Source organism: Mustela nivalis (assembly GCF_964662115.1).
Source record: "Mustela nivalis genome assembly, chromosome: 11".
Lineage (NCBI taxonomy): Eukaryota > Metazoa > Chordata > Mammalia > Carnivora > Mustelidae > Mustela > Mustela nivalis.
In genome coordinates this window covers 64816895-64834385 of record NC_139030.1, presented here as the reverse complement: position 1 = coordinate 64834385, position 17491 = coordinate 64816895, and the positions used below count along the sequence as shown (strand labels likewise).

Sequence of the window (17491 nt, the reverse complement as noted above, 5' to 3'; positions counted from 1 at the left end):
AGGGCGGGGGGAGGAGGGGGCGGTACCTGAGAGGTGGGGGAGTGCGGCGCGTCCGCTGGCCCGTTCTTGGCGTAGGAGGAGGACATGGTTCAGGGCCGCATGGCGGGTCGGTGCACGGCGCGCGGTGCGCGGTGCGCGGGGGGCGGTGCGCGGGGGGCGGTGCGCGGGGGGCGGTGCGCGGGGGGCGGTGGGCGGCGCGCGGCGGGCGGGCAGGCCCCGGAGGCTCGCGAGCTGGAGGAGAGGACGGCGGCAGGACTTCTCCGCGGGGCTGCGGGACCCGCGCCGGCTCACTTCGGAGAGCGCGACCCCTTAAAGGGACCTAGGCGCTTCCTCAGCGGGGTCCCGAGCAGCAGCCCCCGCAGACGGAGGTACCGCGGAGGGGGCTTCTGGGGATCTCGCCTACCCGCGCTGATCGGAGAAGCGCTCCCCCCCCCCCCCCCCAGCGAGCGCCTTACATCAGAGCTTTCTAGAGGATGAAGGGAGGGGGAAAATCTGGGATGGGGGTGGGAGGATTAAAATAGTCTGCACAGTTTCAGATGAGACAAAGGTGGCACGGTTCATGAATCAGGACTTGGGGAGGGATGCTGGTGCAGTGTGGCAGGGAGTAGGATGCGCGGACTGGGCGTGTGTGTGTGTGTCCGTGTGTCTGTGTGTGTAAGCGCGTGTGTGTTTGGTGCACTGGAATTTTAAAAGGGCAAGAGCAGAACCTTTCTTCCGCAACTTCACTCATCAGCCCACTGTGGTAAGGCATGTGGGTTTGTGGCTTGTTTTCTGTGCGTGTTTTTGTATTGTTTTGTCAACTATAGCTTCACAACTCCCGAGCCGTACACATCCAGGCGGCCGCGAGAGACCCTGCCAGCCTGAGTCTGAAGGGAGATGCAGCCCGGCAGGAGATTAGCGTGTCCTAGGGAGTTTTGAAGGTCATGTTCGACCTGCTAAAAAGCAAGAGTTGGCCGCGTGCCTCCCATTTCTACGCGGATAGCTGTTTTCAAGGGAGGAAACTTCATCCTTAAAACCGTACACAACCCGTGCCATTGTTGCAAAGCTTGGTTTCCTCCCGCTCATACAAGAGATTAATTTGAAGTCAAATTAAATGCAAACTGTGGAGAAGAGGAATTTAGAGTACTAAGAAAAGGGAAGAAAAATATATGAGAATTCAAAACTAAGGAGACCCGTTTATAGTTATTGCATGGGAAACCCGTCAATAAAATGTACATAGTATCTCAAACTGCTAAATCAGCCCATGTCACCTCACATTCTAGTATTATTTTTTATGGAAAGTGCCATGTTTGTCTTAACAATTGGGTGCTTATCAAGGTACTGATTTATATTTTATCACCCACCACTTACTTTCCATTCCTGCCTTCTTCACTTAATCCACACCTTCATTTCTTTGTAACAGTCTAATAAGTAGTCTTCTTGCCTCAGGGCTCTGCCTGTGTGAGCGCGCATGCGCGCGCGCACACACACACACACACACACACACACACACTTCATTCCAACTACACTCTACAGGCAAAGTCATTTTCTTAAAATCTCTTGGCCGAAGTCATTTTTCTCTAAAAAGCACTCCTTGCTGTCAGCAGCCCACAAGACAGGGTCCAACAACCAAGCCCCTCCTCTCCCCGCTGCTTTTCTGGTCACCACTCCATTTCTCACTTAAATCTTTGTACAGACCTTCCAGCAAGCAGGCAGGTCTACTCATTATTGCTCAAACAGACCAAATGCAATCCCACTTCAGCGCTTTTGCCTTGGAATGTGCCCTCCCTCCAGGCCACCCACCCGGTGGAATCCTACCTTTTCCCCCAAACGCTTCCTCCACACAAACCCACTCTGAAGAGTTTCCATGCCTATGAAAAACTGGAGTACTTATTCCCTGGACATTTAGTATAGACTGCCTCGGTTTATTCTCTTTTTATGAAAATCGCCTAATTTCCAAAATGGATGTTTAGCTTTTTATCTTGTATTTTTATACCTTACATATAGTAGATATTTTCTCAAGTTTATGAGTAGTGGTATGTCTGCCAATGCAGAACTCCTTGCTTTAGTTACCATCGACTCGGTCCATTTTTAGCTCTGAGCCATTTTAATAGCTGATATTTCATCAATATATAGAGAGAATGAGTTATTATGTGGGCACCAAAATTTGTGTTTTCTCGTTTTCCACTGCCCACAGTCATTGACTTTGAGTTATGAAAAAAGAACCTATAGCAGCTTGACAGCGAGGAGCTCTCTACATCTACCCTCCAGCAACACTGGTGAGATGGCTATTTTTCTTTAATTTAAATCTCTGGAATGCTCCTAAGGGTACACAACAAATAAAGAAATATTTATTCAAGAAAATTCACTAAAACTCAGACAGAAAAGTGAAAGTCTGTGGTATTTGACCAGGATCCACTCCCTCCTCCCCTGCTTCCTACAGAGAAACGGCAGAGAAACTCCATTCCACACTGGTGCACCCTGGAACACAGCCTTTCCTCTCCCATCAGCTCCAGTGGGAGGGTTCTCTTCCTTGGAGGGACAGGACGTCAGCATTTATCATCCTATTCCACATCCTTGTTGCTGAAGTTAAATTCCCATCAAATACAGTGGAGAGGAATGGGCTCCCTGCTTTGGCCCAGCTCCCACTTGTGGGATGGAGGCTCTACCTCTGGCATGGTGCCACTGAGAACACTGGGGCCCTGACTACTCACATAGAGGCAAGCCTGGAGATCTGGGATTCTTGCCTCTCCCTACCAAGTGCTCAGCTCCTAAAGCGGGGTGTCACTCAAAGAGAGGTACACCATTGTCCCTGCCCCAAGCACCAGACCTTTACTATATATACATATAAGAATTAACTCAAAATTGACCAAGGATCGATATGAAAGAGATAAAAATATAAAACTATTGGATGGAAATGTAAGGGTAAGTCTTCATGACTCAGATTTGGCAGTGGATTCTTAGATCTGACACCAAAAGTATAAATAAATAGATAGATAGAAAGAGAATTAAAAACACTATCAAGAAAGTGAAGGCTGGGGTGCTTGGGTGGCTCAGTGGGTTAAGCCTCTGCCTATGGCTCAGGTCATGATCTCAGGGTCCCGGGATCAAGCCCCACATTGGGCTCCCTGCTCAGCAGGGAGCCTGTTTCCCCTTCTTTCTCTGCCTGCCTCTCTGCCTACTTGTGATCTCTCTCTCTGTCAAATAAATAAATAAAATCTTTGGGGGAAAAAAAAAGAAAGTGAAGGCAACTCACAGAATGGGAGAAAATATTTGCAAAGTGTATATCAGATGAGGGACTCCTATCTATAATATTGTATAAGAAAATCTTACAACTCAGTAATTTAAAAAATCCAATTTTATTTATTTTTTTTTAAAGATTTATTTATTTGACAGAGAGAAATCACAAGTAGACAAAGAGGCAGCCAGAGAGAGAGAGAGAGAGGGAAGCAAGCTCCCTGTTGAGCAGAGAGCCCGATGCGGGACTCGATCCCAGGACCCTGAGATCATGACCTGAGCCGAAGGCAGCGGCTTAATCCACTGAGCCACCCAGGTGCCCCTAAAAATCCAATTTTAAAAATGGGCAAAGAAGGGTGCCTGCTGGGTGGCTTAGTCATTTAAGCATCTGAGTCTTGATTTTGGCTCAGGTCATGATATTGGGGTAGTGGGATCAAGCTGTGCATGGACCTCTACACTCAGCTAATCGTCTGCTGGAGATTCTCTCTCTCCTCCCTCCTGCCCTATCCCACCCCATCCCATCCATACCCTTGAGCACTCTAATTAATTAATTAATTAAGAATAGGCAGGGGCACCTGGGTGGCTCAGTGGGTTAAGCCTCTGCCTTCAGCTTGGGTCATGATCCCGGGGTCCTGGGATCGAGACCCACATTGGCTCTCTGCTTAGCAGGGAGTCTGCTTTCCCCCTCACTCTGCCTGCCTCTCTGCCTACTTGTGATCTCTCCCTCTGTCAAATAAATAAATAAAATCTTTTTTTTAATGGGCAAAGAATCCGAATTAACATTTCTCCAAAAAAGTTATCCAAATGGCTGATAAGCTCATGAAAAGATGCTTGATATCATTAGTCATCAGGGGAATGAAAATCAAAATCATGAGATACCACTTTACATCCACTAGGATAGCTATAATCAAAAACAAGTGTTGGCAAAGACACAAAGAAATTGGAACTATATTACACTGCTGATGGGATTATGAAACAGTACAGCCACCGTGGAAAACACTTTTGACAGTTCTTTGAAAAGTAAAACACTGAGTTACCATATGATGCAGCAAGCTACTCCCAGGTGTGTAGCTAAGACAAATCAATGAGTATGTCCATGTAAAAACTTGCACAAGAATGTTCAGCATTATTCATAATTGCCCAAACCATAAGCAACCCAAATGTGTACCAGCTGATGAATGGTTTTTAAAAAGTGTGGTACAGGGGCGCCTGGGTGGCTCAGTGGGTTAAAGCCTCTGCCTTTGGCTCAGGTCATGATCCCAGGGTCCTGGAATCGCTGGCATTGGGCTCTCTGCTCAGCGGGGAGCCTGCTTCCTCCTCTCTCTCTCTCTGCCTGCCTCTCTGCCTAGTTGTGATCTCTATCAAATAAATAAAATCTTAAAAAAAAAAGTGTGGTATATCTATCAATGGAGTATTGTTCTTCAGTAAAAAGGAATGAAGCACCGGTACATGCTACAACATGGGTGAGCCTTGAAAATATTATGCTAAGTGAAAGAAAGCAGTCACAAAATGTTATATATTGTATGATTCCACTTATATACAATGTCCAGAATGGGGATATTTTTAGAGACTAAAAGTGGATTAGTAGCTTCTTAGGGCTAGGAAGGCTGGGAATTATTGAGGTGATAACTAAATGTACAGGGCTCCTTCAGACTGAGGGTTTCTGGAGGGAGGTGGGTGGGGGTGGGCTAGATGGGGGATGGGTATAAAGGAGAGCTCTTGTTGTGATGAGCACTGGGTGTTGTATGGAAGTGAGGAATCACTAAATTTCACTCCTGAAGCCAATATTATACCATACATTGACTAACTAGAATTGAAATAGAAACTTGGGGGGGAGGGGAGAAGGAAGAAAAAAATTTTAAGTTAAACAAAAGGAAAAAAATACAAGGCTTCTTTTTGAGGTGAAGAAAATGTTCTAAAATTGATTATAGTGATGGTTGCACATATTGTGAATATGCTAAAAACCACTGAAGAGTATACTTTAAATGGATGAATTGTATGGTATTTGGAGTCTCTCAATAAAGCTGTTATTTTTATATGGACCTAAATGGGAGAAGTAAAACCATAAAAATCCTAGAGTAGAGCGCAGACAGCAATTTCTCTTACATTAGATGCAACAACATTTTTCTAGATATGTCTCCTGAGGCAAGGGAAACAAAAGCAAAGATAAACTATTGTGATTACATCAGAATAAAAAGCTCTGCACAGCAAAGGAAACCATCAACAAAACTGAAAGATAATCTACTGAATAGGAGAAAATATTTACGAATGCTATATCCAGTAAAGGATTAGTATCCAAAATATATAAAGAACTTTTACAACTCAACACCAAATAATGATAATAATAATCAGATTTTAAAATGGGCAGAAAACATGAATGGACATTTCTCCAAAGAAGACATACAGATGGTCAACAGACAGATGAAAAGATGCTCAACATCATTCATCATCAGGGAAATGCCAACAAAAACTACGAGATATCATCTCACACCTGCCAGAATGGCTAAAATTAAAAACGCAAGAAACAACAGGTGTTGTCAAGCATGTGGAGAAAAATCTTTAAATAAATAAATAAAAATAAATGAGTCGATAAAGACAATGTGGTATATATGCAATGGGATATTATTCAGACATTAAAAAAAAATATGAAATCTCTATTTGCAACAACATAGGTAGATCTAGAGTATAATGTTCAGCAAAATAAGCCAGTCAGAGAAAGACAAATACCATATGATTTCACCCATGTGTGGAAGAATCAAAACAACAGAACAAAGGAAAAAAGAGAACAAACAGATGCTTACTAGAGGGGAGATGGATGCAGGGAATGGGTTAACTAGGAGATGAGGATTAAGAGTACACTTACCATGATGAGCATCGAGTAGCCTATACAACTGTTCAATCACTATATTGTACACCTGAAGCTAATTTAATTCTGTATGTTAACTCTATTGGAATTTTTAAAAATTACAAAATAAAGTGAATGGAGTTGATTTCCCAAGTCTACCATTTACTTTTGAAAATAACTAACTAAATAAATCCATGGCTATTAAAGAGAGGTGAGAGTATAGGCACAGATTTAGACATCTAAAGTATATTAAGTGAAAAAAAAAATAGTTTTATAACCAATGATCACATTTGTGTAAAATAATGTGTATATGTATACACATACACTCTATATATGTAGGGAGAGGGTACATTTTAATTGATATACTTTCATATAGTACAAATATTTCTTTTTAAAAAAATATTTTATGTATTTGACACAGAGAGAAAGCTCACAAGTAGGCAGAGAGGCAGACAGAGAGAGGGGGAGGGAAGCAAGCTCCCTGCTGAGCAGAGGGCCCAATGCGGGGCTCCATCCCAGGATCCTGACATCATGACCTGAGCCGAAGGCAGAGGCTTAACACACTGAGCCACCTAGGTGCCCATAAATGTTTTTCTTTTCTTTTCTTTTCTTTTCTTTTAAGATTTTTATTTATTTATTGGACAGAGAGAGAGATTGCAAGTAGGTAGAGAGGCAGGCAGAGAGAGAGGCGGGGGGTGGGGGGGCGTTGGGTAGCAAGCTCCCTGCTGTGCAGAGCGCGCAATGCAGGACTCAATCGCAGAACCCTGAGATCATGACCTGAACGGAAAGGCAGAGGCTTAACCCACTGAGCCACCCAGGCACCCATATAGTACAAATGTTTCACCAAGAAAAGCACTTAATTAGAAGCATTTTTATCCTATGTACTTAAAATGTTTGGATATTGTTTAAAATTACAAAGGATGTTTGAAGTTTTTCAGAAAATTTAAATTATACTTGAGGGGGAAAAAAGTTGTTATTTTAAAAAATCTTCAGACCTTATAAAAAAGTAACTCAAAATGGATCATAAATCTATGTGTGAAATGCAAAACTATAAAAACTTCTCAGAGAAAACCTACAGGACTTTGGATTTGGAGATGAGATTTTAGATGCAAGCATGATCCAAGAAAGTAAAACTGGTATCTTGGGCTTTATTAAAATTAAAATTTTTGCTCTGTGAAAGACTTTGTGAAAATAATGAAAGACAAGTCATAGACTGGAAGAAAAGTATTTGTAAGACACAAATCTGATAAGGAACTTATAAACAGAGGAGATTATGCTGAGTGAAATAAGTCAAGCAGAGAAAGTCAATTATCATACAGTTTCACTTACTTGTGGAACATAAGGAATAACACAGAGGACATTAGGAGAAGGAAAAGAAAATTGAAGTGGGGAGAAATCGGAGAGGGAGAGGAGCCATGAGAAACTGTGGACTCCAAGAAACAAACTGAGGGTTTTGGAGGGGAGGAGGAGGGGAGAATAATGAGTTGGCCCAGGGATGGGTATTAAGGAGGGCACGTGTTGCCTGGAACACTGGGTGTTATATGTAAACAATGAATCTTGGAATACTACATTAAAAACTAATGATGTATGTGACTAACGTAATACAATAAAAATAAATAAATACATAAATAAATAACTTGTAAACAAAGGGGCACCTGGCTGGCTCCAATCAGTGGAGGGTGTAGTACTTGGTCTTGGGATCCTGAGTTCAAGCCCCACGTTAGATACAGTGATTACTTAAAAAAAAAACAACAACAACAAAAAAAAAACTTAAAAAAAGGAACTAGTGAACAAAATATAAAAATAACTCAAAACTCAGCAATAAGAAAACAAACAACCCAGTTAAAAATTGAGAAAATGTTTGAACAGACACCTTACCAAAAAAGATACATAGATAGCAAATAAACACGTGAAAAGATGCTTAACATCATTTATCATCAAGGGAACACAAATAAAACAATACGATACTGTTACACTCCTATTGGAATGGCAAAAGTTTTTCTTTTAAGATGACAATACCAGTTGTTAGTATTAGAAGCAACAGAAATTCGTATTCATTTGTGATGGGAATTCTAAATGGTACAGCCACTTTGGAAGACAGTTGGTCAGTTTCTTTTTTTTTTTTTAATAAAAAGGACCAAATTTTTGAAATTTTATTTATTATTATTATTATTATTTTAAGATTTTATTTATTTATTTGACAGACAGAGATCACAACTAGACAGAGAGAGAGACAGAAGCAGGCTCCCCACCAAGCAGAGAGCCCGATATGGGGCTCAATCCCAGAACCCTGGCATCATAACCCGAGCCAAAGGCAGAGGCTTAATCTACTGAGCCACCCAGGTGCCCCTGGTCAGTTTCTTAATAAACAACATAGTCTTTCCATACAAGCCAGCAATCATTGTCCTAGGTATTTACATGATGGATGTGAAAACTTACACCACCTAAAAACCATCTCACAAAATGTGTATATTTATATTTTTATGTATTTTTATGCATTATATAAATTTATATATTTATACATTTATATTTGTTTTATTCATAATTGCCCAAAACTGTTAGCAACCAAGATGTCCTTCAATAGGTGAATGGATACAGTGTGGTATAATCGTAAAATGGAATGCTACTCAGTGAAAAAAGAATGAGTTAGCAAGCCATAAAAAGATACAGATACATGGGTGCCTGGGTGGTTCAGTGGGTTAAGTCTCTGCCTTCAGCTCAGGTCGTGATCTCAGAGTTCTGGGATCAAGTCCCGCATCAGACTTTCTGCTCGGCAGGGAGCCTGCTTCTTTCTCTCTACTCTCTCTCTCTCTGTGCCTACTTGTGATCTCTGTCAAATAAATAAAATCTTAAAAAAAAAAAAAAGATATGGATACACCTTAAATGCATATTGCTAAGTGAAGGAAGCCAGTGACTTAAAGCTATACTTTAAGATTACATTTTTGTGACATTCTAGAAGATTCAAAGCTGTAAAAACAGTAAAAGGTCAGAGGTTTGGGAGGGGGAGTGTTGATTACGTGAAGCATAGCAGGGGTTTTTTTTAGGGTGGTGAAATTATTCTGCATGATACTCTAACGGTGGCTATATGATGCTATGCATCTGCTAAAACCTGTAGAACTTTCCAGCACAAACTTAAGCCTTAATGTGTGCAAATCTTTAAAAAGTCATATAGGGGGGCGCCTGGGTGGCTCAGTGGGTTAAAAAGTCATATAGGAAGTTGGGAGGTTCCAGGATGGAATGCAGAATGTAACAAAAGCATATAACTCTGTTACAGATATAGGAAACAATCTCCCTGAAGGAGATTGGGGGGGGGGGGGAAGGGTGGCAGCTTAAGTATTTATTTTTAATTTTTTAAAAAGATTTTATTTATTTATTTGACAGAGAGATCACAAGTAGGCAGAGACACAGACAGACAGAGAAAAGCAGGCCCCCCGACCAGCAGAGAGCCCGATGCGGGGCTCCATCCCAGGCCCCTGAGATCATGACCCGTGCCAAAGGCAGAAGCTTAACCCACTGAGCCACCCAGATGCCCCCTAAGTATCTTTAGAAATGAGTGGGGTCTGTGACTAAAGACAAAAGGAACTGTACATAAGTACTCTATGGCAACCTCTATAAGGTTGCTACCTGAGGTATGGATTAACAATTCTGAAGTCAAGATACACGTATCTTGGAATTGAACAATTAAGTACATCAGTGGCAGATGGTGGGAGCCAGGTTTCCTACTGTTGGAGAGGACAGTTACAGGTAAGTAAGGCAAAAAGGCTAGGATGATCCATGTGGTAATGGGTTCGAGTTAGAAACATCAGCGTGTGAGGGTTGCTGGAGGGGAGTGGATAGCTGGGTGCTGGACATTAAGGAGGGCACGTGATGTAATGAGCACTGGGTGTTATAAAAGACAGAGGAATTGCTGACCTCTACCTCTGAAACCAGTAATACATTCTATGCTAATTAATTGAATTTAAAATTAAAATTAATTAATTAATTAAAAAAGAAACAGCAGCATAAATTCAGGTGTAGCTTAATATAGATATAGATAGCTACACAGAGAAATATTTGTAAATTTGTGGGTATATGTGCAGGTTAGTCTACAGACGTATTTTCTTGCTTTCAGCCAGGACCTAGAAATTACAACATGTCAGTAACAACAAATACATCTAATACTCAGGTCTTGGTCTCTAATACCATCTTCTAATAAAAGCAACCAGGGCACCTTGAAGAAGTGGCTGATTCTTTTTTTTTTTTTTTTTAAGATTTTATTTATTTATTTGACAGAGATCACAAGCAGGCAGAGAGGCAGGCAGAGAGAGAGGAGGAAGCAGGCCCCCCGCTGAGCAGAGAGCCTGATGTGGGACTCGAGCCCGATGCGGGACTCGATCCCTGGACCCCGAGATCATGACCTGAGCCGAAGGCAGCGGCTTAACCCACTGAGCCACCCAGGCGCCCCGAAGTGGCTGATTCTAAGTCTGGATGGGAAATACACAAGATGAGCCCAGAGTATCTTACACTGCCAGAATGTAAAGAATGTTTCAAAACGAAACAAAAAGTGCAATGACTGGGGGATGTCAAGGGGACACAGGAACAAACTGAAAGGGCTCCCCAGGCCCAAAGTTGGAACAATTTGAGCAATAGAATGAGATACTATTGGAATACATCCCAGTGTAAAATAAGTTTCCATGAGCTCTTAGTGACAAAAGTAAATGACTGAATAAATAAATAAAAGAGAAGAGACAAGGTTCTCTTGTGGATGAATTCTACATAATTTATGTGGATATTCCACACTTAAGGAAGGAAAGCATAATTCCCCCTTCTTAAGTGTAGGCTGCACATTAGGGACTTCTTCCAAAGAGTACAGCAGGGAATGGAGGAATTGGAGAAACTTAACAAAAACTACCTTAGTCACGTGATTAAGAACAACAACAACAGTGATGTCAGGTTGATAATACATACCCTTGATACCATGTGAGAAGGGTCTTTACCTTTGTGACCTTCCTCCCCCAAACCTCTAACGAATCATGAGAAGACACCATACAAATCTACAGTCTACAAAATATATGACTGGTATTCCTCAAAACTGTCAAAGTCATCAAAAGCAAGGAAAGTCTAGAAGCCGGCAGAGCCAAAAGAACTCTAAATTAAAGACCAAAGGTGCCCGGCTGTCTCAGTCAGTTAAGCATCTGCCTTTGGCTCAGGTCCTGATCCCAGGGTCCTGGGATTGAGCCCCACATCGGTCTCCCTGCTCAGTGGGGAGTCTGCTTCTTCCTTCCTCTCCCTCTGCCTGCTGTTCCCCCTGCTTGTGCTCTTTCTCTGTCAAATAAATAAATAAAATCTTTAAAAAATAAAAAAAAAATCAATTAATCATTCACAGACCAAATCAACATGAAAATCACCAAGTGGGGACAATACACACTAAGAGTCAAGGGCATGTACAGATATGTACAATTCTCTTACAGGAAAGGAGGGGAAGAAAAACCCAACAAACAGGAGCGCGTGGGTGGCTCAGTTGGTAACGTGTCTGACTCTTGATTTCGGCTAAGCTTATGATCTCAGGGTCCTGAGATTGAGCCATGCCTCAGGCTCTGCCCTGGACATGGAGCCTGCTTGAGATTCTCTCTCTCCCTCTGCCCTTCACCCACCCCCAAATCAAAAAACAAATTAAAAAAAAAAAAAAGACAAAAAACAATATAGGCCATTGCATGAAGGAAACTTAACAAGACAGTTACAAAATCTGATCCCTGTCCTTCATTTTCATTCTGACATTTTTGATGGCTTATAAATTAGGCTAATTCTTTCTATAATGTTTTAAGGAAGAATTCTTTTTAAAGTTCACAGAAAGGGATTGAACAATGTAAATCAGATTCCAAATAATCTTCACATTCTGTTCCCAGTGAGGAACATAGGCTTACAGACACTTAAAGGCGGAAGAGACCTTGAATAAACCTACAGCGGCGGCTCACAACTGGTATAAATATGAAGTGTGGGACATGGAGATTGAGATATCCTGTACTGTTGGGACCCCACATAGAATTTGCTTTTTCTTTCATCTCCATATTGTCTTGCAGTGTCTCTTGCTGATGTCACCTGCCCCAGAGTCTGACTGTCACCTTTCTTTCCCCTTTCTAGGTGACTCCCTTATTGAATACTTTTCACAACCATTTGGCCTTCCTCCAGACCATTGCAAGGGTCTGTGATCTAGACTTTTCTGCCATAAGTCAGAAAGAAATGTTCACTATGCTTCTGCCTCTGCTGCAACTCCTTGGGCTAAGGCTGGAGAAATGAGCTTGCTGTTCTGGAAAGCATCTTGTTTACTGACTTCCATGTAGAGGAATATATGGTTTCCATATAGAGGAAGGTGGTTGGGAATGCATGTTGAATGAGCCAAATGACAGTATCTGACAGAGACAGATCAACATACACAGGGACAGATCATCCCGTGCAAGGTGGCAACCACTATGACATAGTTACAAGAGGCTACTGTAGGGCAGCGTGGTCTGGGGGCTATAGTCAGTGCAACGTGCAAAGGCTGACACCTGAAAAGACAATTTATCCAATGGACAAAAGAATTTCGGGCAAAGAAACAGAGCCAAGCACAGGTATGAAAAGGTCAAATTGGCACACAAATAATTTAGGGTTTGAGGGTTGGAATCCAGTGTGTATATAAGAAAGTGGAAGAGGTTAGAAGGGCTGTCAAGGGTGAGACCGTGAAGGCCCTACCTAGTTATGTGATTCTGAAGAATTTGGCCTTGGGGCGCCTGGGCATCGCTGTCAGTTAAGTGTCTGGCTCTTGGTTTTGGCTCAAGTCAGACCTCATGGGTCCTGAAATTGAGCCCTGCATTAGGTTCCCCGCTCAGTGCGGAGGCTACTTGTCCCTCTCCCTCAGACCCTCCCTGGCTTGTGCTCTCTCTCTGTCTCTCTCTCAAATAAATAAATAAAATCTTAAAAAAAAAAAAAAGGTTTGGCCCCTATACAGAATGTAACTGAAACCCAAGCTCAGGCTGAAGATTTCTCTCAGTAACAGATGTGTTTTTAGGATTCTGACAGTTTTGAGGGCTTTAGGCTTCCTGGGTTTTTAGGCTTCAACTCAGAACCACTCTTGTTCAAATCAGCCTCAACTAGTTGTCACCTGTTGTTTTCCTTAGAAATCCCTTGGATTATGCTCTTTTCTGGTCAGAAAACGCAGAACTCAGGACGCCTGGGTGGCTCAGTCGTTAATTACCTGCCTTTGGCTCAGGTCATGATCCCAAGGTCCTGGGATCAAGCATGGGGCTCTTTGCTCAGCGGGAAGCCTGCTTCTCCCTCTCCCACTACCCCTGCTTGTGTTCCTTCTCTCACTGTCCCTCTGTCAAATAAATAAATAAAATCTTGAAAAAGAAAACACAGAACTCTCTGCACTTCCTTTCCCCCATGTTTGACCCCTCCTCCACACGGAGTCTCATAAAGAGCCAGTCTGTTTACATCAGGCTCTGGTCTCATCAGCCACACTCCCTCCCCTTACGACAGAACTAATTGTACTACGGCTACGGTGCACACATTAGACAGATCCAGCTGCTATTATGCTCTTTCTCACATGAGCATTCTCACATCTGAAGGTATTTTGTAACCATGTGAGCCCTTGGGACCCCATCTATCTCAGTAATGTGTGCGAAATGAAGTTGTTACAGTTGTTACCTGACAAACACAACACACAAATTATTTCTAGGCGTGAGTCACACCCATGTAGTGGAGAAAAGCACATATTTAAGCCTCAGATACAACCTGGTTTATAATCCCAGCTTGGCCACTACTAGCTGTGTGACTGTACCCTCTTCGCTTACCGCTCTACCTAACGAGTGTTAGAATTCAGTGACCATGTATATGAAAATGGTTTTCAATCAAGCCAAAGTGCAATGTCTGATATTATACAACTAGCGCATGGCAAAGCCACAAATACAATTCAGGCTTGGAAATTCAAGTCCTAGCATCCCCACCATATAATAATTATGTTATTGAATGCTAATACATCTTTAATTTTTTTATGTTTCTAAACAGAAGAGACAGGAGCAGTTGTAGCTTTTATTCCCATCCCCATTTCCAGGGTCTTTTTTTTTTTTTTTTTTAAATCTCCCATGAGGTTAGAAAAAAAGTCCTAGTTTTAACCATTAGGACAGATGTAAATATATTAAATCTAGCCTTTACTGACTGAAACTATGGTATGCTTGTAAGGGCCAACTCAGCCAGAGCGGCCCCACCCCAGTTGAACTGCCATTTTGTTGTTTAAGTAGTAAAACTTAAATTGACCCTGCCCCCCCCAGGGGAACTTAAAAGCAAGTCCAGGAAACCATCCCAGGTAACAAAGCCCAAATACAAGGGTGGGTCAGGTCAGGTGGAGACATTCAATCAGTGGGGGCCCATACTGTCTCCTAGCTACCAAGAAGTATGGGCCCCGCCCTTGGTGTGCCTTTTGGGCACCCATTCTGACTAAGGTGATAGGCTAATTCAAATAACTACTATGGGGTGAATTGTAATTCAATTGGCCACCCGTGTGTGACCTAGCATGACTATCCAGCTTTCTCTGTGTGTTGCAATCTCACTGGCCACCTGTGTGTGGCCAGGCTCAACCGCATGGCCTTTGCTCTATAAAAGTTAGTTTGTGAGGCAGGGAGGGGTCGCGCTCTCTGTAAGAGGCGTGGCCCTGACCCGTAGGTTTGATTCTCCATGCTTGGCGCAAAATAAAGCTTTGCTTGACTTTCGCTTTGTATCAGTCTCGCTCCTTTAATCACGGACCCATTATTGGGGGACCCAACACTGGGGACCTAACATGCTCATATTAGAGAATCTTTATTTTGTTTAAAGACTACCCATTTATTAGAGTGTAAGTGTGGGGGGGAGCAGCAGGTGGAGAAAGGGAAGCAGACACTCTACTGGGGGGGTGCTCAATCCCAGGACCCCAAGATCATGACCAGAGCCGAAAGCAGATGCTCAACCAACTAAGCCACCCAGGCGCCCCTCATATTAGAGAATCTTTTTTTTTTTTTTTAAGATTTTATTTATTTATTTATTTATTTATTTTTTAAAAGATTTTATTTATTTATTTGACAGAGATTATAAGTAGACAGAGAGGCAGGCAGAGAGAGAGGAAGGGAAGCAGGCTCCCTGCCGAGCAGAGAGCCTGATGCGGGGCTCGATCCCAGGACCCTGGGATCAGGACCTGAGCCGAAGGCAGAGGCTTTAACTCACTGAGCCACCCAGGCGCCCCAAGATTTTATTTATTTGACAGAGAGTTAGAGAGCACAAGTAGGCAGAGAGGCAGGCAGAGGGAGAGGGAGAGGAAGCAGGCTCCCTGCTGAGCAGGGAGCCTTGATGTAGGACTCAATCCCAGGACCCCTCGATCCCTGACCTGAGCTGAAGGCAGCCGCTTAACTGACAGAGCCACCCAGGCGCCCCATATTAGAGAATCTTAACAAGAGCTTATTTGACCGTGGAATAACAGACGAACTTAACTTTGAATTTATTTACTAGGCACACAAATAGTAACAGCAGGTTGTAAATACACTTGGACATGTCTGTCCCTGTGGCAGATTATAGTACAGCCCACACTACACTTATTCTCAATCATCTTCTCCCCTGTCTTCTCTAGAGGCTAGAAAGCAAAATACTCATTTTCCAGATTCACTTGCTGCTAATGGTGGCTTTTGGGGACATTTCTGACCAATAACATATGGGTGAAAATTGTGAGGGGAGAGTTTCCCAGAAAGGAAATATGATAAAGATTATTTTTGGCTGGGGTTCTAAGTCTCATTTTGCTATCTGGACAATGCATTTTTCACATACTTGTCTGAAGTTACTTGGAGGGACAAAAGTCTCTGACAGCTAGAAACCATCACTACATTGACACCTATCCTATCTGTTCACCTTGGGGAGCTCTATCCTAACTAGATGGCATGGACTCCTCTTTAGGTATATGACAAGAGATGAGAACAAGGCTGTTACTTTTTAAAGATTTTTTTTTTTTATTGACAGAGAGAAATCACAAGTAGATGGAAAGGCAGGCAGAGAGAGAGAGAGGGAAGCAGGCTCCCTGCTGAGCAGAGAGCCCGATGCGGGACTCGATCCCAGGACCCCGAGATCATGACCTGAGCCGAAGGCAGCGGCTTAACCCACTGAGCCACCCAGGCGCCCTAGGCTGTTACTTTTTATTTTTTTATTTTTTTTTAAAGATTTTATTTATTTATTTGACAGAGAGAAATCACAAGTAGATGGAGAGGCAGGCAGAGAGAGAGAGAGAGAAGGAAGCAGGCTCCCTGCCGAGCAGAGAGCCCGATGTGGGACTCGATCCCAGGACCCCGAGATTATGACCTGAGCCGAAGGCAGCGGCTTAACCCACTGAGCCACCCAGGCACCCTAGGCTGTTACTTTTTAGACTGCAAACTCTCTAGCTATGGAGGGGGTGCACTGCAGCTGTGGCTACTGATGACCATAGGGTAGGTTGTAGTGGTGTTCAAAAGCAGCTGGTGAAAGCAGTCTCTCCAACAAATGTGTTGGGACAACTGGATATCCATATGAAAAAAAAAAAAAGGAGCTAGATTCCTACCTCATACACAAAAATGAACTAAAAAATCAATCAATGACGTAATTGTTAAGAGTTAAAACCATAGAACTCTTAGAACAGGAGAAAATCTTCGTCTTGGATTTGCAACAGACTCTTAGATGTGATACCAAAAGCAGGAACAACAAAGGAAAAAATAGGTAAAGTGGATATCATCAAAATTTAAAACTTCTGTTAATCAAAGAATATCATCAAGAAAGTGAAATGACAACCTACAGAATGGGAAAATGTGTTTGAAGGCATGCATCTATTTGAAGGTCTAGTATCCAGAACATAAAGAATTCTTACAGTGCAACAAAAGGCAACCCAGTTAAAAAATGAGCAAAGGATTTACACAGATATTTCTCCAAAGAGATATACAGTGGCCAAAAGGCACATGAATGACACTCAACATTATTTATCATTAGGGAAATGGAAATAAAAATCACAAGGTACAACTTCATAAAAATTTCTTAAAATTAGAAATAAGTGCTGGTGAGGACATAAATTGGAATCTTTCTGCACTGTTGGCAGGAATATAAAAATGGTTCAGCTGCGAGATTTGGTAATTTCTCAAGAAATTAAACATAGAATTGTCATTTGGCCCACTAATTCCACCCTTATATATAGCCAAAGGAACTAAAAACTAGTACTCAAATACATATACACACCTTCCTAGCGGTACTATGCACATAACCAAAAGATGAAAACAACCCAAGTATCCAACACATGAATGGATAAACTGTGGTAATATGAAACATGCACATGTGCGAAGGCATACAGACACACACACACTGTGGTATATGTGGAGTTAAAGCTCAAAAAAAATCTGGTAAGTCAGAGCAGACACAAAAGGTCAATTTTGGAAC

At 42.4% G+C, this 17491-nt stretch overlaps 1 protein-coding gene and 2 long non-coding RNA genes across 4 annotated transcripts in view; 2 read left to right on the top strand and 1 right to left on the bottom strand.

Moving 5' to 3' along the window:
- Positions 1-115, bottom strand: part of CACNB4 (calcium voltage-gated channel auxiliary subunit beta 4) — a gene marked incomplete at its 5' end in the record, with an annotated part of 250066 nt that extends 249951 nt beyond the window's left edge. Inside the window, one exon of the mRNA XM_082689935.1 lies at positions 27-115. Coding sequence (XP_082546061.1) covers positions 27-86 — 60 coding nt within the window. The remainder of the gene's footprint in view (positions 1-26) is intronic.
- Positions 1-17491, top strand: part of LOC309843934 — a 1014078-nt gene that overhangs the window by 836432 nt on the left and 160155 nt on the right. The window lies entirely within an intron of this gene.
- Positions 53-12990, top strand: LOC309843931. Of its 2 annotated transcripts, none has more exons than XR_014300417.1 (3): positions 53-106; positions 2177-2258; positions 12182-12990. It is a non-coding gene; the product is annotated as an uncharacterized lncRNA (long non-coding RNA). The 2 variants fall into 2 exon arrangements; XR_014300418.1 differs by lacking the exon at positions 53-106 and adding an exon at positions 162-368.